At 45.6% G+C, this 24,730-nt stretch overlaps 1 protein-coding gene across 4 annotated transcripts in view; it reads left to right on the plus strand.

Moving 5' to 3' along the window:
- Positions 1 to 2,693: 2,693 nt before the first annotated feature.
- Positions 2,694 to 24,730, plus strand: part of AK4 (adenylate kinase 4) — a 75,010-nt gene continuing 52,973 nt past the window's right edge. Inside the window, exons 1-2 of one of the 4 annotated variants that reach the window (XM_036859331.1) lie at positions 2,694 to 2,878; positions 3,348 to 3,619. In XM_036859331.1, coding sequence (XP_036715226.1) covers positions 2,715 to 2,878; positions 3,348 to 3,619 — 436 coding nt within the window. In that variant the 5' untranslated portion in view covers positions 2,694 to 2,714. Of the gene's footprint in view, positions 2,930 to 3,347; positions 3,620 to 24,730 lie in introns of all 4 variants that reach the window. The other 3 variants (XM_036859321.1, XM_036859341.1, XM_036859351.1) reach the window with 3 other exon arrangements.

Genomic DNA, 24,730 nt, shown 5'->3' on the forward strand with positions numbered 1-24,730 from the left:
TGAGTGTGTTAGGATGGGGAGGGAGATTTGCCAACATTTACAGAGTACTTACTATGGGCAAAGTGCTGTAGCTTTTTGAAAGTAGAAAAATGAATTCAATTTGGCCTTAGCCCTCAGAGTTTACTGTTTGTCTATGGACTAACACATAGATGTGTATTATTTTGTAGACTGTGATACATATTATAAATGGGTTTAAAACCCTAGGCAAAGGAAATAGGAAGAAGCTGATTACATGAGCGTTTGTGATAAGAAGAGCTACCATTATGGCCCTTGCAAGGGCTAGGGAGTCTGTTAGGTACTTTGTCATACTAGCTCATAACTCAGGAACTGAGATCAGAGAGGCTAAATAATTGTTCCATGGTTAATCATGGTGATGTTCATGAATAAATACTTATTATATGCCCAGTCCTGTGCTAAATTCTCTTATACATTGTTTCATTTAAGCCTTATCACAAGCCTGTGAGATAAGTCCTATCTCCCTTTTACAGATAAGCAAACTAAGATTCACAGAGATCAAGAGGCTTGCAGTTAGTGAATGGTGCTGTTGCAGTTTCATCCTGGGGTGTCGTTTTGATTCCAAAACCCACTTCTTCCAATTCTACGGCTTCCAATCAGCAGCTGAGTTGTGGGACTGAGGACGGCTGTGCACAAGGAAGGTCCATTCAGGGCTCTTGAATGTTAGGTTCTAATCTCAGCTGGGCTTCTCTAAGTTTACTATGTCACAACTCCTCTTTTGTTTCATAATATATGTTCCTAAACTCTGAAAGGACCAAGTCCTAGGACCATGTGAGTAGCTAATATGGCTGCATGACACCATAAGGTGAAGACATTTCAAAACTAGGCAAAAGAACTGGGTGAGAGGGCAAGGTAGGCTATCTACATCTAGTTTGCGGGGGCTAGAGGCTCTCTTTCCTGTGGGAACTTATAGGATCAATTCTTGGTAAATACAAAGGGACCTTGCGCTAAATCCAACCTCCTCAATTTCGAAAGAGAAGACATTAACGGCCAAAGGTCCCACAGCAGGCAGAGGAATCAGAGACCGCACAGCTCCCCGGTCTCAATGCTCATTTCCCAAGGGCAGTGGTTTTCAGTGTACTCTCCAGATCAGCAGGCCCTAGCACTACCTGGGAACTTGTTAGAAAGGCCCACCTCAGAACCACAGAATCAGAGACGGTGGAGGTGGAGCTCAGCACTCTGTTTTAACAAGCCTTCCGAGTCATTCTGATGCATGCTCAGGTTTGAGAATGACTGCAAAGTATCTGCTATATACTATACAGCACACGGCAGGAAGAACAGTGGAGATTTAAGTCATCCCCTCCAAACCCCCAGAAATTCTTTTCCCTCTTTGTTCCCAGGAGAAGGGCTGAAGGGGCTCGGTGTAACAACCCCCCGAGGTCCACAGAACACTGAGATATTTTAGACAGGGGCATGAACCTATGGAACAAACACTGGCCGGGGGTTGGCAGCCTGGGTGTGCTCCCAGGTAGCCAGGGACAGCTGCTGTCTGGCCATCAGTGTGTGGAGGAGGAAGGCTGGGACCTGGGATACCGTCAGGCTTCCCCATCCCCCAGTCCCCCAACACAGACAGAGCAGCCAGGAATCTAGAGAAGGCTCTTCTCCACACTGTCCCTCCGAGTCTGTGAGCCACGAGTTGGGCGCACTCAGAACCCTGCAGTGGATTTCCCGAAGGCAGGAGGCAGGAGGCCTGTGGAAGGAGGGCAGAGGACCAGAGCCGGTGGGATGCAAAGGTGTATGGAAGGCCCCTGTGTGCCCCTGCTGACGATTTTTTGCTTTATGTTGAAGGGACGATAGTATCTGAGGTGGGGAAATAATGGAAATTGATTTGCACTTTAGCAGTATCTCTGGCCGCTGCATTAAGGATGGATTGGCGGAAGCCGGAGACTTGTGGGCAGGCGGTTATCACGCTAAATCTGAGGGGGAAATGAAAGCTGTGTGGGGTGTGGGAACAGATTTCAGAGAATATGGATTGGGATATTTGGTTATGCCGGGGGAGGAGAGGGAGGAGACAGCACCCACCGGGACTTAGTGAGTTGTAAACGTAGTGCCAAAGTCCTGGCTTCTGAAGTCATGGAACCAGTCGGCTATAAGACCCTGAGGGCTGGATGATCTCCCCCCTCCCCGCCCCACCTTTTCCTCCCAACCCAAGGAACCTGGGCTTTGGAGTCCGGCAGATGAGAGTTCAAAATTCCCGCTGGAATGTAACTTCCACCGGGGCAGGATTCTATCTCTGGTTCGCAGCTATATGCTGAGGGACTAAAACAGTGTCTGGCACATAGTAGGGGCTCAATAAACATTTGCTGAATGAATGAATCAATGAATGAATGGCCATACTCCAAGCCTCCCTTCCTCCCTTGTGCATACCCTACTTGGAACGGTTGTTGCTGAAGGAAATCACCTAGCCGCGAACTTGACGCACAGTAGGCGCTCAGCACCTTGTGTTTTTCCTTCCTCTCCACAGGAGACCGGGTCCCCAGGCGACCGCAAAAGAGGGGTTTTTGTCCCTTGCGTCTTCTCCACCTCCCTTCGCCCCCGTGGACCCCACGGGGTCTTGGGGAGCAAGCGGGCCGGGGAGGCGGGTGGGAGCGGAGCTACGGGGCGGGGAGAGGCGCGGGCGGACTGACAGGCGGCTAGCGCAGGGCCGTTCTCCCCGCTTACGTAAGGCGCGAGTCCCGCGCGGCCGGCCGGGGCTCCGAATGGGGGCGGGCGGAGGCGGCGCCGCCCAGCGGGATCCGGGCTGGAAGCCTCGCGGAGCGCCGCGTCCCGGCGGAGGTGTGTGTTTATTTGACTGCTCCGGGTGGAGAGGCGCCGAACTCCGGCTCCTCACAGCTGAGAGCGCATCCGTCAGCCCTCGGCGGAGGTGGGCGCTGGGCCGTCCGCGCGGCCGGCAGCCGCTGCGCCTCCCCGGGAGGTGACAGCCGCCGGGGAGGGGCCGAGGCGCGGACCAAACGCTGCCCACGTGCGGGGACCCGGGTTGGGGCTCAGCCCCCAGGCCTCCCGGGGCGTGGGCGACTGGCGGCGCGCCTGGAGTCACCGCCTAGCCCGGCCCCCCCACTCGGGGGAGGCTGGCGTGGGGATGCCCTACTCCCTTCTCGGACGGGGCGTGGGGCGCGAGTTTTAGGAAGGGATTGAGGTGGGACGGGCCGGGTGGACCTCCGAGACCCCGACGGCTGCCCCCGCCAGGGGCGGGCGCTCGGGCGTTCGCCAGAATCGCAGCGTGGGGGCGAGGAGGGCGGGGAGGTGTAGCGTGGCGCTTACTCCGCCTTCGAGCCGCCCCGCGGCGGGGCGGAGGCGAGGGGTTGTCTCAAAAGTCTCTCCTTCCCCTGCAGGGGCCGCGGCAAGTCCCCGCGCGAGCCCAGGGTGTCAGAGGCTGAGGCAGAAGAAGCAAAGTTCCCGGGGCTTCTCCGAGGCCGCTGTCCGGGTTGCCAGTTCGGCCTCCCCCTCCTCGCCAAGGCAATGGCTTCCAAACTCCTGCGCGCGGTCATCCTTGGGCCGCCCGGCTCGGGCAAGGGCACCGTGTGCCAGAGGATCGCCGAGAACTTTGGCCTCCAGCATCTCTCCAGCGGCCACTTCTTGCGGGAGAACATCAAGGCCAACACGGGTGAGGACGTGCGGAGGCGAGGGGCGGGGTGAGCCGACGCGGGATCGGGTGAGGCCGGGAGGCGAAGGGCCGGCGAGGGGCCGGGTCTCTTCGGTCCCCGGGCGCCCTTCCCCCGCCCGCGTGTGGTAGTGCAGGCTCCTACGTGCCGGGGCGCATGCAGCCGGTGGCCCGCGGCCGTGCGGCTTAACCGCGCCAGGGAGGAGGCCGAGGCTCGTTGGGAGGAGGGTGGGAGGTGCACGCGGCCCCTCTCTCCGCGCGGGCTGCTCTTGCCGTGGCGAGAAGCCGGTTACCACCCAGCTGAGGAGCGAGATCCAGGCAGCTGAAAGCCCCGAGCTTCCCTCTCGCCCGGCTTCCTTAAGGCCAAGCCATCCCCGTCCCTCGGCCACCTCCTACCCCGTCCACCGCGTCCCTGGTGACCCGCAGCATCCCCTCCTCTCGCCCGAGCCCCCCGGGCCGAGCGCCGCCCACCTGTGGGAGTCGGGCGGGGCCGCGCGCTGGGAAACCTGTGGCGCCGCGGGGCTCGCAGCCGCGCGCTGCTCCAGCCCCTCTGCGCCGCCTGGGACCTCTGGGCAGAGCCCTGGGTGGCTTTGAAAGGCCTGTCTGTTCCTTGCCGCCTTCTAAGGTAAACTCTCACCACTAACTCCCCCCTCCTCTCCAAGGGCCAGGCCGTTAGGAGACAAGGAGGAGACTCGTTCTGATAAATTACATTTTTGAATCCAGCTTCCCTGGAAATGGCTTCTTGAGAATGCCTCGTTTGGCTTGCGTGGTGAATTGGGGGCTATAGATCGCCTGCTCTCTTAGCCTTTCAGTACGGCCCTTCTCCCCTCTCCTCCCACCCCACGTTCACACCAGTTCATAATGAATTGGCGTTCAAAGGCGAGAGGTAGCTGTGGTGCTGCTGCCAGGTATATACATGGCCCTTCTGGGATGCAGATGCTCATGATTAGCAACTCCTTTATGAAAACTTGTTATTGCAAACGGGGTGCTACACTGTGGCTTCTGTTCTCATCAGTGTCCTGGGTGGTTATGGCCTATTATGGGCTAATTATCCAGGGATCTTCATTACAGAAGCACAGATTAGTTTGGCGAGGTAGGTGGAGGACGGTGCTGGAAAACAGAAAGCCTGAAAGCGGGGAATTAAGATGTATCTCAAAGGCGGAGTTTTGTTCATTATCTCTTAAGCAGGTTGTAAAAGCAAGCTTTTATTTTGATCTTCAAGAATCCTGTCACCCTCCCTCAACATACACAAGGCCGAGTTCTGTGTACCAGATTGCACCTGGAATTTTCTCTTGTGGGTATTGTTACCACGATTGGGTCTATTTTAATTTTAATACCACATTCAAATGCATGTTATTCCTTCCGTGTTTGGAATGCAGTTTGGGTAGGGGGGAGAACTGTGTGAGAGGGAAGGCTGGCTCTCTACCCAAGGGTTTTGTGGTCAGGTGGGGCTTCTCCTGGTAGGCATAATGAGGGGAGGAAACTGCTGGGTGGGAGCCCATTTTTCTGCATTCTCTATAGCAACTGATTGGTAACTTGTTTCTTCTGGCATGAAGGGCTTCACACCATCCATCCTGGTTCTGGATTAGTGGCTCTTTCCATTTTTAAAGAGAATATGATGGGAAATAGTTTATTTCTGCACTTTTTTAGGGGTTTTGAAAACTTTCCACTTGCTGTTTTCCCTTATTTTGTTCATTTTAACTTTCCTTTGTTCTGAATTTTAGTTTCCATTCTCTTTCAAATGCTTTCATTTCCCTCCCAGTGTTTCTCCCTGGAGTAAGAAGTGACTCTGCAATGTTTAAATTATCTTTTTCTGTTGGGAAGCAAGTAGTTTATGCATGAACAATTAAAAAGCTTTATCAGGGAAAGAAGAAGAAGAGGAGGAATAAAGGACAGTGATTCGTTTTGAAAGTGGCCTGTTTCTAGTGGACTTGGAGGATGTTCTCAGATTATTTTTTCTCTCTCAGAAGGTCTAAGAGTCTTACCGGCTCATTGCCTGGTAAATAAGAAAACATTCCACAGCATTTATTTTTCTGTTAGCGGCTGTTTGCTTTTCCCTAATTTCCTGGTAGAGAAGCACAAGGATCCCTCTGTAGGTACCCCTTTATAGTTCAAGGTTTGAAGGAGATGATGAAGTGCAGCAAAACCCCAGGAAATAAAACCTTGGTAGGAATTTGAGTTGGAAAGTAGCTCAGGCCATCTGCTGCAGCCTGGATTGGGGCATACTCCTGTCCGGGTGGTTTTCCTGCAGCCACTCCCTGGTGGCTCCTCCAGGGAAGGGCTGGCTACTCATTGCTTTTGGGCAGTCTTCCCTCACCTGCCCTGGCAGAATTCGTCTCTTTCCTCCACAAGCACATAGCTTGTGGATTCTGTTGCTGCCATCACACACAGTTATGATGCAGTGCAGCAAATGTCTTCTGATTTATCCAGTAGAGACTTACTGAGTACCTGCTATCTATCAGTGTTCTAGGTGCTGGGGGCTAGAGTGATATTTTTTCTACCTTCACCATGTTCCAGTTTCTACTGAGTGACTTAAAAAGGACAGGGATCTGACAAATTGCCTAATGCATAAAAGGAGTTCAACAAGTCCGATGAAGGCATGGGTCACGGATTCTATCTACATTTTTTCCAGAAAAAGTCAAACAGCCTCTAGCGATCAAGTCCATTCTGCTTAATTAGCTCTATGATTTATGGTAAAAGTTTGTATTTACTGTGTATCTGAGATTAGCCTCATGATGGATGTCACCCATTGGCTCTGCCTAGTCTGCCTGGAGCAGTGCAGGCTGAGACTTATCAAATACCTTATTTGAAGACCCACCCCCAAGTCTTTGGCTCACATTGTCTTTAGCAAGTGAGTGAGTAAATAGATGGGAGAGTTCTCTTAGGTTGCCAGAAGCGGGGTCCTACACTCTGTCATAAAGAATATTAGCTTTCCTTGGGGCCTCCCTGGTGGCGCAGTGGTTAAGAATCCGCCTGCCAATGCAGGGGGACATGGGTTTGAGCCCTGGTCCAGGAAGATCCCTCAGGCCGCAGAGCAGCTAAACTTGCGCACCACAACTACTGAGCACGCATGCCACAGCTACTGAAGTTCGTGCGCCTAGAGCTGGTGCTCCTCAACAAGAGAAGCCACCGCAGTGAGAAGCCCGCGCACCGCAACAAAGAGTAGCCCCCGCTCACTGCAACTAGCGAAAGCCTGCACAGCAACGAAGACCCAACGCAGCCAAAAATAAATAAAATAAATTTATTAAAAAAAAAAGAATATTAGCTTTTCTCTATGTGTGTGTGCGTGTGTTGTTTGCATACATATGCATGAGCCTGTGTGTGCACGCGAGTGCATGCGCACACACAGGAACACACACAGAGATGGCACTCAGTAGTGAGTTCCATTAAAACTTATATTTAGCGGTAGCTTCTTTTGTTGAGTGATGGGTGACTGAAATTTCCCTCTGAAGGGTATGAGAATCCTGTTTTAAGGGTTCTACTAGATCTACTATCTGAAGTGCAGGAAAATTGGAAAGTTTCCATTTGGAAGCATCCTGGACTTGAGAGAAAAGATGTTCAAGAACAAACCTGTTTCTGCTCTTAATATTAACTGCAGCTCTTGCTGAGGTTTGCAGATGGGACTGGCATTTCAAATTAGTCAGTGGGCTGAGCCTCTCCTCTGAAAAGATGACCTAGTTCAGAGGGCTTAAGTTTTTTTTGTTTTTTGTTTTTTTATACTCATTAAGTATAAATGTGTGTCTTTTCTTATGTAAGAATGAAAACTTCTGAGAATTGGAGAAGTATTAAAGAGACTGATGTTCAACAGTGTATCTAAAACAACTTTAAATAGTTCACCTTTTTGTAGATCATACAAAGTCTTGGCTTATTCTGCAATATCTGGAGTATGGTATATTCCATTTTTTTTTTTTTCTGCTAGCTTGGTGAGACTCGGGATGTAGCCCAGGTCAAGGGTCTGACCAGCTTGGAGGTGTCTGTCCAGTCTACAGGTCCACTTCCACATCCCCCTATTTTTTCTGGTTTCTTTGTCTGAGGGTTTTCACGTGTACTTCGGGAGAACTATTTGACTTGAATAAGGTGTCCCATGACAGTAAGACTGACTTTGTCACATGCACAGCTGAATCTGAGCATCCTTCCGGTGTGGTCATTTTTTTAAAGTAGCTTTTTCCGATCAAAGTCACGCCTTGTAGAAAATTTGGAAAATGCGAAGCTGTGGAAGAAACTGAAAAGGCAAGTGAAAATTACCCACAATTCCACCCCAACACTTGGAGATTCCAACAGAAGTTATTTTACTTTTTTTCTTTTCTGTGTATTTGCCCCGCTACCCCCAACAAACTTGGTGTTCCATTAGTTGATAACCGTTCCCCCTCCCACTTAGATATGTATTGTAAGCATTTTCCTGTGTTCTTAAAGCTTCTTCAAAAACATTTAAAATTTCTGTATTATAGTCCGTTCAGATATTCTTTTGAGTATCTTTTGAGTACTCAGATATCCCTTTGTTCTTTTCTTTTTTTCTTTTTTTGTCTGCGTCGGGTCTTCGTTGCTGCATGCAGGCTTTCTTCTAGTTGCAACGAGCAGGGGCTACTCTTCGTTGCAGTGCGCGGGCTTCTCATTGTCGTGGCTCCTCTTGTTGCAGATCACGGGCTCTAGGCACGCGGGCTTCAGTAGTTGTGGCTCGTAGGCTCAGTAGTTGTGGCTCATGGGCTCTAGAGCACAGGCTCAGAAGTTGTGGCGCACGGGCTTAGTTGCTCTGCGGCATGTGGGATCTTCCCAGACCAGGGCTCGAACTTGTGTCCCCTGCATTGGCAGGCGGATTCTTAACCCCTGCATCCCTAGGGAAGTCCCTCCCTTTGTTCTTAGAGGTGAGAGTCCACAGCAAGGTGAGGGGATGTGGGCATTGAGGAGACAGGAGATAGCACATACAGAATAAGCAGCATAGTATTTGATAAAGGTGCCTGTTATGAAGGACGTGAAAGGGTGATGAGTTAGTGATGAGGCTAAGGTGATTATCCTAGGTTGTGTGGTTAGGGAATGCCTCTCTGGGAGGTGAGTAACCACAGGGATGAACATATAATGATCCAGGAGCAGAGTGTTCCAGGGAGAAGGGGCAGCAAGTGCGAAGGCCCTAAGGTGAGACTAGCATAGCTTGTTTGAGGAACAGAAAGGCAGGGAATGTGATTGGTGCCTGGTGAGCAAGGGGGATGTCGAAGGAAGTCAGGTGGAGCCTTGAGGGTCCTGGGAAAGATTGGACTTCAAAGGCACTGGAAAGCTATTGAAGGGTTTTATAGGACAGCAGCACGAGTGGATTCACCTTCTAAAGGTTGACTTGGGATTCTGTGTGAGGTGCCAAGAGTGGTACCAGGGACACCAGGTGGATGAAGAGAGTGGACCGTGGCTTGGACTGGGCGGTGGCGGTGGTGGTGCTGAGAAATGAAGGGCTTTAGGGTGTGTATGAAGGCAGGGCTGACTGGACGGCATGAGTTGGCTCTGAGGGGTGATGGAGGCAAAGCAGTGCACAGTGAGTCCTAGGATTTTGGCCTGAGCCTCTGTGTCGTATGTACCTTAGGGTTGAACTAGAGTCTGTCTAACCAGTGTGGTACGGAACATTTGGGTTATTTGCTGTTTAGTAATGCTCTTATGAACATCATTGTATGTAAACCATTGAGCAGATATCCTTTCCTTGGGATAGGTTACTAGGAATAAAATGACTCGATCAGAATAGTTTTTTTTTTTTTTTGGAATAGTTTTTTTAAAAAAATATTTTATTTGTTTAGTTTCACTGGGTCCTAGGTGCGGCAGTTGTGGCTCGCAGGCTCCTTAGTTGCAACTCGCCAGCCCCTTAGTTGTGGCATACAAATTTTTAGTTGTGGCATGCATGTGGGATCTAGTTCCCTGACCAGGGATCGAACCCAGGCTCCTGCATTGGAAGTGCAGAGTGTTAACCACTGTGCCACCAGGGAAGTCCCCAGAATAGTTTTTAAACCATAGGGTAATGAGAGTTTTGTTTTTTTTTTAACGTGGACCATTTTTAAAGTATTTATTGAATTTGTTACAGTATTGCTTCTGCTTTATGTTTTGGTTTTTTGGCCCCAGGCATCTGGGAACTTAGCTCCCTGACCAGGGATCAAACCTGCACCCCCTGCCTTGGAAGGCGAAATCTTAACCACTGGACTGCCAGGGAAGGTCCCACAGAGTTTTAAACTTAGCTTACAAACATCCAGACAAGGTCTTGGTGTAAAGGTATCTAATAGGTGCTACTATATTCATGTAATTTTTGGCTTACTAAATATTTTATTAAGTACAGACATAGATACACATACATTTGTACCTTTGGGTTTTTTTTTCCGGCCATGCCGCATGGCTTGTGACATCATAGTTCCCCAACCAGGGATTGAACCCCGGGCTCTCAGCAGTGAAAGCGTGGAGCCCTAACCACCGGACCACCAGGGAATCCTCTGTACCTATGTATTTAAACTCTTTCCTTGTTTTTCTGATTATAGAAATAGTTTGTATTAAGTTATCAAAGGTTTAGAAATCCAAGAAAGATAGGGAAGCAAAAAACTTGTAATCGCACTAACTGGGAGGAAAAAATACTGTTAATACTTTTTATATGCAGTATATCTTCCAGACTGTTTTTCAAGAATATATTATGTATTACTGTTTTAAAAATTGCTTGTTTTATTTCACAATGTATCATTTAATATTTTACAGTGTCATTACAGTCTGTTCTTTAATGTGAGTTTAATGCTTTGTACTATTTCAATATAATTTTTATTCCACTCTTGATTTTTTGAAAAGGGTAATACATGCAGATGGTAAAATTTTCAAATACACTAGGAGTGGAGTGGAAGATCTCTCTCCCATCCTGCCCTCTGGTTCCCCAGTTACTGTCCTCAGGGATACCTACTTTTTTACTTTTCTTGGATGTTCATCCAAAGAATTTGTGTATACATATATCTCATGTGTGTATAGTGGTGCCTCTTTTAAAAAAAATGTACACATATATACTTTGTTTTGCCTTCTTTTTTTAAAACTTAGCAGTATAGCTTCGACATTGGTTTTTACTACTAGCACTTATCAACCTACCACATTCTTTAAAAAATAAGGCTGGATACATACTCTTATTGTACAACTGTACCATTGTTTCTTTTTTTTTTAAATTAATTAATTTTATTTATTGATTTTTGGCTGCACTGGGTCTTCGTTGCTGCGTGGGCTTTCTCTTGTTGCGGCGAGCGGGGGCTACTCTTCGTTGTGGTGCGCAGGCCTCTCATTGCAGTGGCTTCTCTTGTTGCGGAGCACAGGCTCTAGGCCCGTGGGCTTCAGTAGTTGTGGCTCGCGGGCTCTAGAGCGCAGGCTCAGTAGTTGTGGCACATGGGCTTAGTTGCTCTGCGGCATGTGGGATCTTCCCGGACCAGGGCTTGAACCCATGTCCCCTGCACTGGCAGGTGGATTCTTAACCACTGCGCCACCAGGGAAGCCCCATTGTTTCTTTAACCAACCATTCTCAGGTGTTTTGGTCTCAGGACCGTTTAACACATATAAAAATCACTGAGAACCCCAAAGAGCCTTTTTTTATACAGGTTCTCCCTGTAGATACTAACTGTATTAGAAATTAAAACTGAGAAAATTTAAAAATATTTGCTAATTCATTAAAGCTAACAATAATAAACGCATTACATGTTAACATATTTCTATAAAAACATAACTATTTTCCAGAACAAACGCCAATGAGAAAGAGTAGTTTTGTTACAAGTATTTGCAAATCTCTTATGTTTGGTTTAATAGAAGAAAGCTAGATTCTCACATCTGGTTCTTCACTCAGGCAGTGTGCTATTTTGTTTTGGTTAAAGTATTGGAAGAATATGTGTCTTCACCCAGATATGTAGTTAAAGGGGGAACTCGCAGACTCCTGGAAGGGTCTCATGGTCCCTCAGGGATCCTTGGACCATACTTTGAGAATGGCTGGTTTAACCAGTCCCCTGTTGATGGGAGGGTAGGTTATTTATAGTCTTTCAGTATACAAAGCATGCTGGGCTGAATGTCCTGTAAATATGTCTTTCGACAAATGTTTGAGGGCCAGGCAGTGTTGGCTTATGGAACAGAAAGAGGTGAGACAAGGTCTATTCCCTGAAGGAGCTGCTAAGTTTATTGGGAGAGGCAGTCAGGAAAACAAGCATGAAGTCGTGAAAGGGTGCAAGATGTGCGTTTGTAGGTCCTGGGGACGTAGGGAAAAGGCAGTCTACCCGGCATTTAGGAGGAGGTAGGGTTCGGGAAGGCTTTTTAGAGCTGGAGGAGACTCCTGAGCTGAGTTTTGACAAATGAGCCCATCTGCAAGGTGAGGAAAGGTGGTTGTTGCCACACAGAATTGGAACTTCCCCTCTAGAGCTTGTTTGTGGTTCACAGGGATCTTTTGTGTGCTTTTGTGGCTTGATCACACCTTGTATAGTATCGTTTCAGACCTCATTCATCTCTTAGCTGTACATACTGTCAAAGGGAAGGGTTATTATACCTGCTCCAGATCACCTTTTCCAGTTTCCATTACTTGTGCTTACCTTTAAGGTACATACACATATGGTACCAGGAAACCTTTAGTCTTCTGCTTCAGGCTTCCTGGAACTCACGGGATGGCAACTGATCATGAAACCTAGTAAACTGGGTACTAGACTATTAGCTATAAATCCACCCATTGCGAAGAGCACATAGAATTGCCTCTTTAACAGTCTACCAAGTAAATTGTTACATGGTATTATATTATGCTAGTCTGCTCAGTAGCACTCTGTGGTCCATGTTGTGAGAAGATTTAAGACTCAGAAATTGTTTTTCTTGTAAAGTTTTAGACAGTATGCTTTCACAGTGGATCAGATAATATCAACTACGTATTGTCTTTTAGCAACCTGATAGATACACATTTTTCTTCATATATTTTTAAAGCAGGTAGTAGAGGCTTTGGATTACTCTGCCTTTTTCCCTCCACCACTTGATATTTAGTTCAGGTTGGCCTTTAAGACATAGTACAAAAGGTCTCATTTGTAGAGCTTCCTGCAGTTCACTTAGATGGCTGATGTTATATTTTAACAGTCTCACTTCCAAGTTCCAAGAGTTCTTGTACTGGTTAAACGACAGGTCCAGCAGCAAGCATCCCTTCCTTAGCCAGAAAGACTGATAGTATTGAAATAATGCAAAGTCAGTCCTGCTCATCAAATTCCCAAGAAGCTAGAAATCAACTATCTTCTGTACTAAAGCACTTTTTTTTTATTGACCAGCAACCTGTGACCCTGGCACTTTGTAATTCTTGTGACTGTAATTCTTTTGACTTGGTCATTGTAACTAACGTTTGCAGTGGATCAAGCGTGTGCTAGGCCCTGCAGTGGCTAATGTATGCACATTCTCTAGTCTACACACACATCTACAGGGCAGTTGAAATACATCATTTTACAAATAAAGAAATGGCCTCAGAGAGGTTGACTTACTTACCTTAGGTTAAACAGTTAGTTAAATAGAGAAGCTAGCATTCAAACTTGGGACCACATGGCTGGGATTAAACTTCCCATTATGTCGTGCTGCTATGCAGGTACTCCAGTAACTACTGAAAATCCAGTTCATGTCTTAGAAATGCCACACTGGGACAGGAATGGCAGGGAACCTTTGCAGCTTAGTTCTCCACAAGTCCACTGAGATTCAGCTTTAAGGGTGACCTAGAGATATGTAGTTTGTTGTTGTTATCATTCTGTCCTTAAAACATTAAAAAAAAAAAAACCTAAAAAAGGACCGACTTCCTCCGTTCTCCTAAGTAAAGGGCCAGAAAAGGTCTGCAATAGAAACCATGTGTAATTGTGAGGAGGCAGAAATTGCTTCTCATCAAAATGGTAAGACTTCTGGAATAGTACCTGTACTTGTTTCTTTATTAGTTGTTTGACAAATGTTTCTATGCCTGCGTTAGGTGGGGGGAGGCATGCACAAGTGCCCTTGAAGCATTTATGGTTTAAGATTCAAGTTCTCGGTTCCACGTTACAGTCCTATGAGTCATGGTGGGGTGTATGTGGGTGAAGTGCTGGTCACGGACACGGTCGGGGAGGGCGCTATGCAGAGGTACCTTTCTCGCATAATGCCTTTCACACTTCCATTAATCTCTCAGTCTATTTTCAGTCCCATCACTTCCATGAAGCTTTTCCACAGCTGTTGCAGCTACGTGTCATTTTCTAATCTGGAATTTCTCTCATACCCATCTGTACCTCTAACATGGCATTTATTAATACCTCCCTGTAAGATGATCTATTTCATAACTTCAGTTACAATCGTTCACCATCTGAATAGTAAGTTCATTAGCGTCAGTTCAGCTCAACAGATGTTTTGATAGCCTATTAGGGCAGGAGGGACAAACAAAGGAAAAATAATCAAGATAACTTTGTACACCTTATGCTTTATAAGTACTATGAAGAAAATGTAATAGTACAATGACAGAGTGACTGGGAAGACCACTTGGGAATGTGAAGTCGGAGGAGGGCTCTCTGAGGAGATGATGTATAATCTGAGCTCTGAACATGCGTGTGGAAGCCAGGTGTATGTAGACTTGGTCAGAGGGAAGATCATGTGACAAGACTGTAATATAGGAGTGAGCTTTCCATCAGTGGAGGGGAGAGGAGGCAGGTGTCTCCAGGGCACCATGAGCGTGGAGGAGATGGCAGAAAAGGAGGCTGGAAAGGTAGGCCTAGGGCCTTGCAGGCTGGCCAGGAGTTTGGGCTTCATTATAACTGGATGAGAAGTGATGGGGTTTGTTGTTGTTGTTTTTTGTTATTTTTGTTTACTTTTTATATATAACAGCTTTACTGAGATATAACTTGCATGTAGTAAAGTTTATCCTTTTAGAGTGCACAAAGCAGTGCTTTTCAGTATATTTTATAGAGTTGTGCAACCATCACCACTATCTAATTTCAGAACATTTTCATTACCCCGGAAAGAAACCCTGTACCCATTAGCAGTCATTCCCCATTCCCCCCTCCCTCCAGCCCCTGATAATCACTAATCTACTTTCAGTTTGTATGCATTTGCCTTTTTTGATGTTTCATATAAATGGACTCATACAATATGTGATTTTTTTGGAGCTGGCTTCTTTAACTGCATGTTTTCAAGATTCAACTATGTGGTAATATGATATGTATCAGTACTTCATTCCTTTTTATTGCCTGATAATACTCTATTGGATGGCTATACCACATTTTGTTTATTCTCTCATTTGTTGATGGACACTTGGGTTGTTTCCTGCTATGAACATTAGTATACACGTTTTTGTGTGGACATATGTTTTCATCTCCCTTGGGTGTATACCTAGCAGTGGAATTGCTAAGTCATGTCGTAACACTATGTTTAACATTTAGAGCAACTGCCAAACTATTTTCTAAAGCAGCTGCATCACTTCATATTCCCACCACCTATGAATGAGTTTTCCAATGTTTTCACATCCTCATCAGTGCTTGTTATTGTCTTTTTCTTTTTCCTTTTAGCCTCCCTAGTGGGTGTGAAGTGGTATCTCACTGTGGTTTTGATTTGCATTTCCTTAAGGACTAACGATGTTGAACATCTTTTCTTGTGCTTCTGACCATTTGTATGTCTTGTCTTCGTTGGAGAAATGTCTATTTAAATCCTGTGCCAGTTTTTAAGATTGGCTCATTTGTCCTTTATTGTTGAGTTCTTTATATATTTTGGTTATAAGTCCCTTATTAGATACATGATTTGCATATATTGTCTCCCATTCTGTGAATTGTCTTTATTTTTTTGTTTTTGTTTTTTTGTCCGCACCATGTGGCTTGTGGGATCTTAGTTCCCCGACCAGGGATCAAACCTGGGCCCTCTTCAGTGAAAGCACCGGGTCTTAACCACTGGACCGCCAGGGAATTCCCTGTGAATTGTCTTTTTACTTTCTTTTTTTTTAAAATATATTTATTTATATATTTATTTTTTGGCTGCATTGGGTCTTTGTTGCTGTGCGCGGGCTTTCTTAGTTGCGGCGAGCAGGGGCTACTCTTTGTTGCAGTGTGCAGGCTTCTCATTGCGGTGGCTTCTTTTGTTGTGGAGCGTGGGCTTGAGGCACATGGGCTTCAGTAGTTGTGGCTCATGGGCTTAGTAGCTTTGCGGCATGTGGAATCTTCTGGGACTAGGGCTCGAACCTGTGTCCCCTGCATTGGCAGGCGATTCTTAACCACTGTGCCACCAGGGAAGTCCTACTTTCTTAATGGTGTCCTTGGAAGCATAAAAGTTTCGAATTTTGATGAAGTCCAGTTTATCTGTGTTCTTTTCTTCTTTTGCTGCTTGTGATTTTGGTGTTGTGGCTAAGATACCATTGCCTCATCTAAGGGGAAGCCACTGTTTTTAAATATGGAATTGACAGTCTGGTTCACATTATTTTTTAATTAATTTTTATTGGAGTATAGTTGCTTTACATGATTCACATTTTTTAATAGATCACTCAGGCTCTTTGGAAACTGGACTGGATGGTTCTAGAATGAAACTTCCAAAGACAGGTAAGAGGTTGTTACAGTATCCACAGACAAATGGGTAGACTTTAAACTTCAGTAAGCACTTGTCTAATCAAGGTATTGTAATAGCATCCTGTTAGTAGGAATAAAAAATGGTCTCCACCTGTAAAAAATTCACAAGGTAGGGACTTCCCTGGTGGCGCAGTGGTTAAGAATCCACCTGCCAATGCAGGGGACATGGGTTCAAGCCCTGGTCTGTGAAGATCCCATGTGCTGCTGAGCAACCAAGCCCATGTGCCACAACTACTGAGCCTACGCTCTAGAGCCCATGAGCCACAACTACTGAGCACGCCTGCCACAACTACTGAAGCCCGTGTGCCTAGAGCCCATGCTCCACAACAAGAGAAGCCACCGCAATAAGAAGTCTGCACACTGCAACAAAGAGTAGCCCCTGCTCGCCGCAACTAGAGAAAGCTGGCGTGCAGCAACGAAGACCCAATACAGCCAAAAATAAATAGATAAATAAATTTATTAAAAAAAAAAAAGAAATTCACAAGGTAAAACATATAGCCAATTAATTGTTTTATCAGGCAGATTTTACTGAATACTGTATAAAAAGAATGAAAATTCTATTATAAGAACAGTGAGGAGAGTTCATTTTTGTATCTCCAGTGTCTTAACATACAGTCAATGCGTAATAGTTGTTTTGTTACACTTCTGGATGACAGAGTAACTGAAAGCTGTGACATTAGAGCTGGGCCTTGACAGATAGGTAAGGTACTGGCAGTTGGAAAAGTGGGAGCAGGTTGTTTTTGATGGAAAGATCATGTCTCGGAATAGGTGATTAAAATTAAGGGTATTTTGGTTGAAACCTAGAGTTGGGGAATTATAGGCAATGAGGCTGGAAATGTCCCTGAGGGCTTATATGTAATTCCAGGTTGAGTTTGTAACTAGGAAGACTATGGGGAGTCAGTGCCTTCCTCCTTTAGTGGTTTGATTGTTTTTCATAGCAAAGTATGGGGTCGACTGTGATGGAGAGGAAGTGGAGCACAGCTAAGGTAGTGTCACAACTGTTAGATCAGGTATACGGTAAAAGTAATGGAAAGAAGCGTTTGGGAGAAGTTGAGGTGGTGATGGCAGTACCTGATGTGACTGTGTTTGGGAATGGTGGGCAAGGGCAGATCCAACTGCAGCCCTTTGAAGTGCAAAATTTCAATGATTGTGGAGAAAAGTGGTCTCATTTAACAGAAGGAGGGCAGTCCATACCTGTGGGAAGTTCCAGTTGGAAGTACCCATGTAGGTTTGGCATAGCAAGTAGTTGGCACGGAGGTTGGCTCCATGGCATAGAGGAAATATAGTTGGGCTTTGGAGTCATGCATACCTCGGGCTCGACCTCTATTAATTGTGTTGTCCTTCTGTTTTCCTTTGAATTTTCTTGGCGTTTCCATTCTTGTCCAAACAAAAATACTTACATTAAAGTTACGTGTGTGCCTCTTTTGGAAGACTCCCTTAACGTAAAATTGCTTTTTAAAAGTTGTGTCGGGCTTCCCTGGTGGCGCAGTGGTTGAGAATCTGCCTGCCAGTGCAGGGGACACGGGTTCGAGCCCTGGTCTGGGAAGATCCCACATGCCGCGGAGCAAGTGGGCCCGTGAGCCACAATTACTGAGCTTGCGCGTCTGGAGCCTGTGCTCCGCAACGGGAGAGGCCGCGACAGTGAGAGGCCCGCGCACCGCGATGAAGAGTGGCCGCCGCTCGCCGCAACTAGAGAAAGCCCTCGCACAGAATCGAAGACCCAACACAGCCAAAATAATAATAATAATAATAAATAAATAAAATAAAAATTTTAAAAGTTGTGTCATCATTAAAAGGGACAGTTTTCTAACTTTACCTATTTGTCTGATTGGATAGATTTTCTCAAGGTCTTTTAATATACAGGTAGCTGACAAATCTGATTCAACTTTTGCTTTGCTTGTTTTTCCTAAATTTTAACACAACTGCTTCTGTATTTTTTCTCCTACATGACCCCTGTAGATCTTGGTAAAAATAACCCATGTGATTTGCAGGAGAGCTATAAAATATTGATTGCATATATGACTATAGTTTCCCAGTTTTCTTAAATGGTGACTATAAATACCAACCAAGGACATAATTTAGTTTTTCCAAGAGGGAGACTGATTTTCAACTTGCATTACTTCAGTGGGCTTAGTGTTTTAAAAAAATCAAGGGTACAGCTTGGAATGGGATGAAAGTGCAAAACCTTTTCATTGAGCTCATAGTTTTGTTTCAGTTTTCTAGGGTTCTTAGGAACTAAACACTATGCATAACAATGACTGTATTAGTTTAATTATTTGTTCCATTTCTTAACATTTTAGAATTGGAAGGGATTTTAAGTCCTTCTGTCCAAGTGGCCATTCTGTGCTAGATCTCCTCTATAGATGCTGACAGCCAACTTGCAGGCTCTTTCATTGCTGGACAGGTCTAATTGTTGGAAGATTTTTTTTCCTTATACTGAGATGAAAGCCAACTCCTTGAAACTGTCATCCATAAACTGTCATCCACTTATCCAGCTTCAGTCTTTTGTTGTCACATAAATTAAACCCACTAGCTCTTCAGATAATTGAAAATAGTTGCTAGGCACCACTTCCCTGACTTAAGTTGCCTTTTTTTTCCCCAAGAGAAACAGCCCTAGTTCCCCCAGCCATTCTTCCCATGATACCATTTCTAGATTCTTTTGCAGCCTGATTTCACTATGACCCTTTTAATCTGCAATGGCCACCCTTCCGAACAACTGGCTAAATGTGGCAGGATCATTGTAGCTATGTTACCGGAAAGCCAGGTTCACCTCTTGGTGGGTGTCAAGCCAAAACACACAACCAAGGTGAAGAATGGGAGATGGAAGGACTTATTACTTACAGCAAGTAATTTGGGATCTTTCCCAAAGCAGCGTCCCCAAACAGCAAAACTGGGGAAGTTTTAAGCTAAGGGGACATGCATATTCATGAAGGGGCTTGAGCAGAGGAAAATTCAGCTTAGAATTGGGGCAAAGGTCTAAGTCTTGGTTGATTGAAGCCTAGTGGGTCAACATCATCATCCTGTCCTCCACCTGGGTGGGGGCTTTAGTTCCTGCAGAACTCAAATATGTATATTGTGCTGTGTATCCCTTGAGGAGGAAATAGGACTCTGCTTTATCACTGGACTATTGTTTGACTGCCTTTTCTCTGTTCCTACATTCCTTTGTTCCCTTAAGATCATTGATTACTGAGACCTGTTCAAGGGCAAGCATTGTGGCCAGGCTTAGATCACAAAATGGCTTAGGCCAAAATGGGTTCTCTCATGTCAAGAAAGCCATTCCTAGTTCTTTTTCTCTGGGACCGTCTAACCTATCTGCTTACAGTTATAATAGATTTACTTATATATTCTACTCTAAATGAACATGTTATTTGGGAGTATTTCTGAACATTGTCCTGCAACGCACAGTGTAGTTCAAGTAGCCTTGTAAAGCTGACAGTATTTGAGGGTGTGTACTAGGGTCATCTCAGACCTAAGTACAGACACCAGCTACTCCACACTACTCAACTCTATAGTCCTGTCCTTGAATGAGGGTCCAGAGATCCTCTCTCTTCCTTGGCTCCTTCTGAAGGTTAGAATAGCTAAAAAATTAGGGACAAATTAGAAAGATTCCAGGATGAATTCCAGATGGAATTAATCACTTAGCCTAAAGATTGCAGGACACGGATCAGCGATGAACAACTCATGACTAAATTTACCCAGATTGTCATTAATTATAGTTTATTTGGATTGTTTTCCACACATTATTTTATGAAACCCGGGACTGTAGAGACTTGGGTTACTGAATGAGAGTTGGAGTGCCTGATGCACAGTGAGGCCAAATGAACGGAAAAGTCAGAGTTTGGAGCAGGCAAAGTTTTATTGCAGGGTCAAGCATGGAGAACGGGTGGCTTGTGCACAGAAACCCCTGAACTTCCTGATGGTTTTTGGGGAAAGGGTTTTATAGGCAAAATTTGGGGTGAGGGCTGCAGGATGTGTGACTTTTTTCTGATTGGTTGGTGGTGAGGTAACAGGGCGGTGCTCCAAGAATCTTGAGCTCAGCCTGAAGTTACCTTCCTCCACCTGGGTGGGGCCTTAGTTCTGCAGAAGAACTCAAAGATATTGTTATGTATATCCCTTGAGGAGGAACTTGGATCCTGCTTTAATCCCTGCACTGTAGTTTCTTGATTGTTCCTCCTTTGTTTCTTCATTCCCTATTGCTCTGATTAGTAGCTGTTTGAATCTGCCCTTTGGAACTCAGGGAAGGTTTAGAAGGCTGAAGGCTTTATCCTGCAAATAAGAAGTGGGGACCGGGAAAGGCTTTTGTGCCCAGGAGGGCCCCACAGGGTCCTGCTCAGTTTCACTTATGGTAAATATTTTAGCGATGCAAAGCTCTGAGAGGTAGTCTTTAAGAGTTTGGGCTCTGACCCACATAGCTGGGTTTGGAATCTGACTTGGCCACCCTACCTGTATGAACTTGGGTAAAGTAGCTAACCTAACCCTAAACTTTTTGTGTTTACTCATTTGTAAACGAGAGTAATGGTAGAGCTACCTCACAGGGTTTCCTTGTGCGTATTAAGTTAATATGAGTCGGCAGGGCGGAGGCTAGGGTGAGATGAGCAAGGCACTCTCCTTGAGTAAAAAATTTAAAGGGGTGCCAAAAAATCAGTAAACAAGATAAGTAGTAGTGTAATGCAGTAAAATGAACAAATACCAACATTTTAAATAAAGACCAGATCCGACAGGACTGAGATTAGGGTGAGGTGAGTGAGAGTGAGTTGTGCGCAGGGTTGGATCCTCTTTAAAATTTTCATAGTTTTTCATCCTGGATTTTTTGCCTTAATTTGATATTTGAAAACACTGGATTAAAATATCTATCTTGGTTACTAGAGCTTGTTTTCTCTTGTACCCTCTCCAGTTTTTTGCCCAAGGTGAGTGCCCTGGTTGCAGGCAAATGTGTTGTGTGTTGATGTTTGTTTGTAGTTATTGCAGGGATGTTAGTTTTGTGGAGGAAATGCATTCTAAGAGCCTCCTGGAAGGATTACTTTCCCCAGCATAGATGTGTCTGTTACGTTATCTCAGAGTGCCAGGCCAAATCTCGTAATCAAGGTCAGTTTTAGGTTTCCAAATGTCATGTTTCAAACACTGCTGAAGTTCACACTCCAGAGAATAAATGCATGCACTGAGCTTATGTCTAGAGGAATCCAGCCAAACCAAACAGCACTGCAACATTGATTCTCCTCGATGGTAGGGATTGTGAAAGACGAACACAGCTGGTGGCTGAGCCGGAGCTGGAACTACTGTTAGTCGGCACGAGATGTTCTAAGTGACAGAAGGCAGGACCCCACTGGGGGTTGGGAAGTGGTGTTTCTAGAAGTTAAATTATGGTGATAGAGTCTTTCTGTAATTCTGGTTCTGCTCCAGTTTGCCTTTAGTTTATACAGGCCTGATTCTTTTTTTTTAATTAATTAATTTATTTTTGGCTGCATTGGGTCTTTGTTGCTGCGCAGGGGCTTTCTCTAGTTGCGGCGAGCGGGGGCTACTCTTTGTTGCAGTGCGCGGGCTTCTCATTGCGGTGGCTTCTCTTGTTGCGGAGCACAGGCTCTAGGCGCGTGGGCTTCAGTAGTTGTGGCACGCAGGCTCAGTAGTTGTGGCTCGTGGGCTCTAGAGTGCAGGCTCAGTAGTTGGGGCACATGGGCTTAGTTGCTCTGCGGCATGTGGGATCTTCCTGGACCAGGGCTGGAACCCTTGTCCCCTGCATTGGCAGGCGGATTCTTAACCACTGCGCCACAAGGGAAGCCCCAGGCCTGATTATAAACATGTCCTGCAAATCTTTTTCATAGTTAGTGACCAGTGAAGGGCAAAAAAAAAGCTGCAGAATGTTTTAAAGCATTGTTCTTGACAGTCCAGATGTCACATAGGCAAGGCAAGGTATCTGCTGGGCACCACCTTATTGCAGTAGTCTTTCCTTCTTTCCTTCCTTCTTCCCTTACCCTTATACAGATTATCCAATGTTGCTTTTCGCACAAAGTAAGAGAAATAGTTGTTCTTAAAAGGTCACGTGAACTGGGTGTTGATGCTTTGCATAACATACGTAAAGCTAAATAAACTAATAATCACCATAGCAGTCATCATTGGCTTTGATTAGGTTTAAATTTACCTGCAGGTCTTCTCATTTTGTTTTTATATACCAAAGAGTGGAATCCAGTTACATACTTGAGAAGTGGAAAGAGTTAAAACGTAGCTTCATTTTGTTGGCTGCTGCCAGACCGTTCTGCTTTGCTGTGTCGAGGTGGCTCTGTTGCATGAATTTGATCATTTTTAGAGACTCCAGGTATTTTCTGGCTTAGCATTTAAAAAAAAAAAGGGATGAGAAATTCTTGTCTGAAAAGAGTGTATGTCACCTTCTTTGTACCAATTTTCAGAGAACAGCTGTGGCGGCTGCTGAGCTATATATGTCTGCTTTGTTTTCCCTCTTTCATTTGGTGGGTGGAGAAAGTGTGAAAGTTTTAAGTTGAGGCTAAAATTGTACATCTGGTGGAGCATTCAATTTCATGTATATGCATATCTAGCAGAAGATGTAGAGACCTGAGTGTATATTCTACACTCAAGTGTAGTGTGGAATTCAGCTTCATCGAGGGGCCAGCAAACTAGTGGCGCTTTCATTTACAAGGGAAACATCCTCAGTTATTGAGGAACTCCTTTTGGAATAGAGGCAACTAACTGTGGGCATACATTGTCCTAGCCTGAAAGCAATCCTTTGGTTTAATGGGCAGAGCTTTATGTTTCCTGTTGGGTAATTTACCAGCTCATCTTCAGATTAGTTAGTGAGGTAAGACTTCCAGAGTCAGAGAATGAAATCCAGTGCTGTCTTCTCTTCCTCCTCATTACTTCTGCTTCTGGGCCAGCTTGGACTGAGCTTTAAAGAGATTTGCAAACCACAAATCCTGGTCGTTAGTGTTGAGTCATTACGATGTGTGGCCTGGGAGTGACTGTGCTCAGGCATAGACGTGCTGTCATGGTGTGGGTGATGGGCGACCCTGGGGAACAGTCTGTGGCACTTGGCTGGTCCTCCAGCATTATCTGTTGAGTCAGGAAGACTCAGGTTCCCATCACCTGCTCGGTCAGTACACAGCATTTCACTCCACCATCTACGGTACTGGCCACTCTCTAATCACTCCTTTTTCAGATTTCACGCTTCCCTGGAATTCTTCACTTCTGCCTTTCAGTCTTATAAGGGCTGCCATTTTCTGCATTCCTTACTCCTTGTTGGACATTAATCTTCTTCTTCCAAAGGACTCCTAATCTTAGGTGGTTGTGTTAAAGGTTTGGGGGTGATGAAGTTTAGAGTCTGGCATAAGCAACATCTTGACATGGCATATTATTATTATTTTTTGGCCACGCCACGCAGCTTGTGGGATTTTAGTTCCCCAGTCGACCAGGGATCGAACCCGGACCCCCCTGCAGTGGAAGCATGGAGTCTTAACCCCTGGACCGCCAGGGAAGTCCTGACATGGCATATTAGACACCACTGTCTGAAAACCTGTCTGCCATTCCCTACACACCCCTTTAGCCCTGCCTGCCCCTCTCCTACCTTAGAGTTCAGTTTACCTTCCTGTTCTTTTCCCTTCTGGAAAATTTGCTCTTTTTCTGTCTACCAGCTTTCAATCATCTAAAACCTGTTGTTACTTTCTTATCCAGAGCAGTTTACCTTTTCAGCGTCTACCCAGCAGATAAATCCTAGCCCTACCTTTGCTGAGCCAAAAACTCATTAAATTGCTTTCCCTGAATGAAGTGTAGACATATGCTTTAAAACTTTAGTGTGCTTTTTAAATCTCATTAAATTTTAGATAAAAGTTTCTTATGTCCCCTCAAGTACTTCTAAGAAAGAGAAGAGTATTATTAAGACTTAGTTTCCCAGGACTTCCCTGGTGGCACAGTGGTTAAGAATCTGCCTGCCAATGCAGGGGACACGGGTTCAAGCCCTGGTCCAGGGAAGATCCCACATACCACAGAGCAGCTAAGCCCGTGTGCCACAACTACTGAGCCTGCACTCTAGAGCCTGTGAGCCACAACTACTGAGCTCGCGTGCCACAACTACTGAAGCCCGCGTGCCTAGAGCCCGTGCTCCACAACAAGAGAAGCCACCGCAATGAGAAGCCCGCGCACTGCAACGAAGAGTAGCCCCCGCTCGCCACAACTAGAGAAAGCCCCTGCGCAGCAACAAAGACACAACACAGCCAAAAATAAATAAACTTATTTAAAAAAAAGACTTAGTTTCCCTTTGCCTAGGACAGACCCTCAAGTGTCAGGGTTTATTTTTTTTTTTTCTTGCTACATTTTGCTTTTCTTCCTTTTTAAAAAATTCTATTTTTATTTGTTTGCTTATTCAACTTTGAAAACCTCTTGAAGGCATCCTTTGCTCCCTGAGGCTTAGTTTAAGTCACTCATCTAGACCAGACCTGCAGTTGAGATGTCCTCAGTTCAGAAGGGGAGAGGGCAGATGGCTGAACAAAGGATGGCACTGTGGGAGGAATTGGGAGGAAGAGACTAGTTGCCTGAGGAAGTGGAGAAAGGCTTGGAGGCAGGG

This window comes from Balaenoptera musculus, chromosome 1 (genome assembly GCF_009873245.2).
Source record: "Balaenoptera musculus isolate JJ_BM4_2016_0621 chromosome 1, mBalMus1.pri.v3, whole genome shotgun sequence".
Taxonomy (NCBI): Eukaryota; Metazoa; Chordata; class Mammalia; order Artiodactyla; family Balaenopteridae; genus Balaenoptera; species Balaenoptera musculus.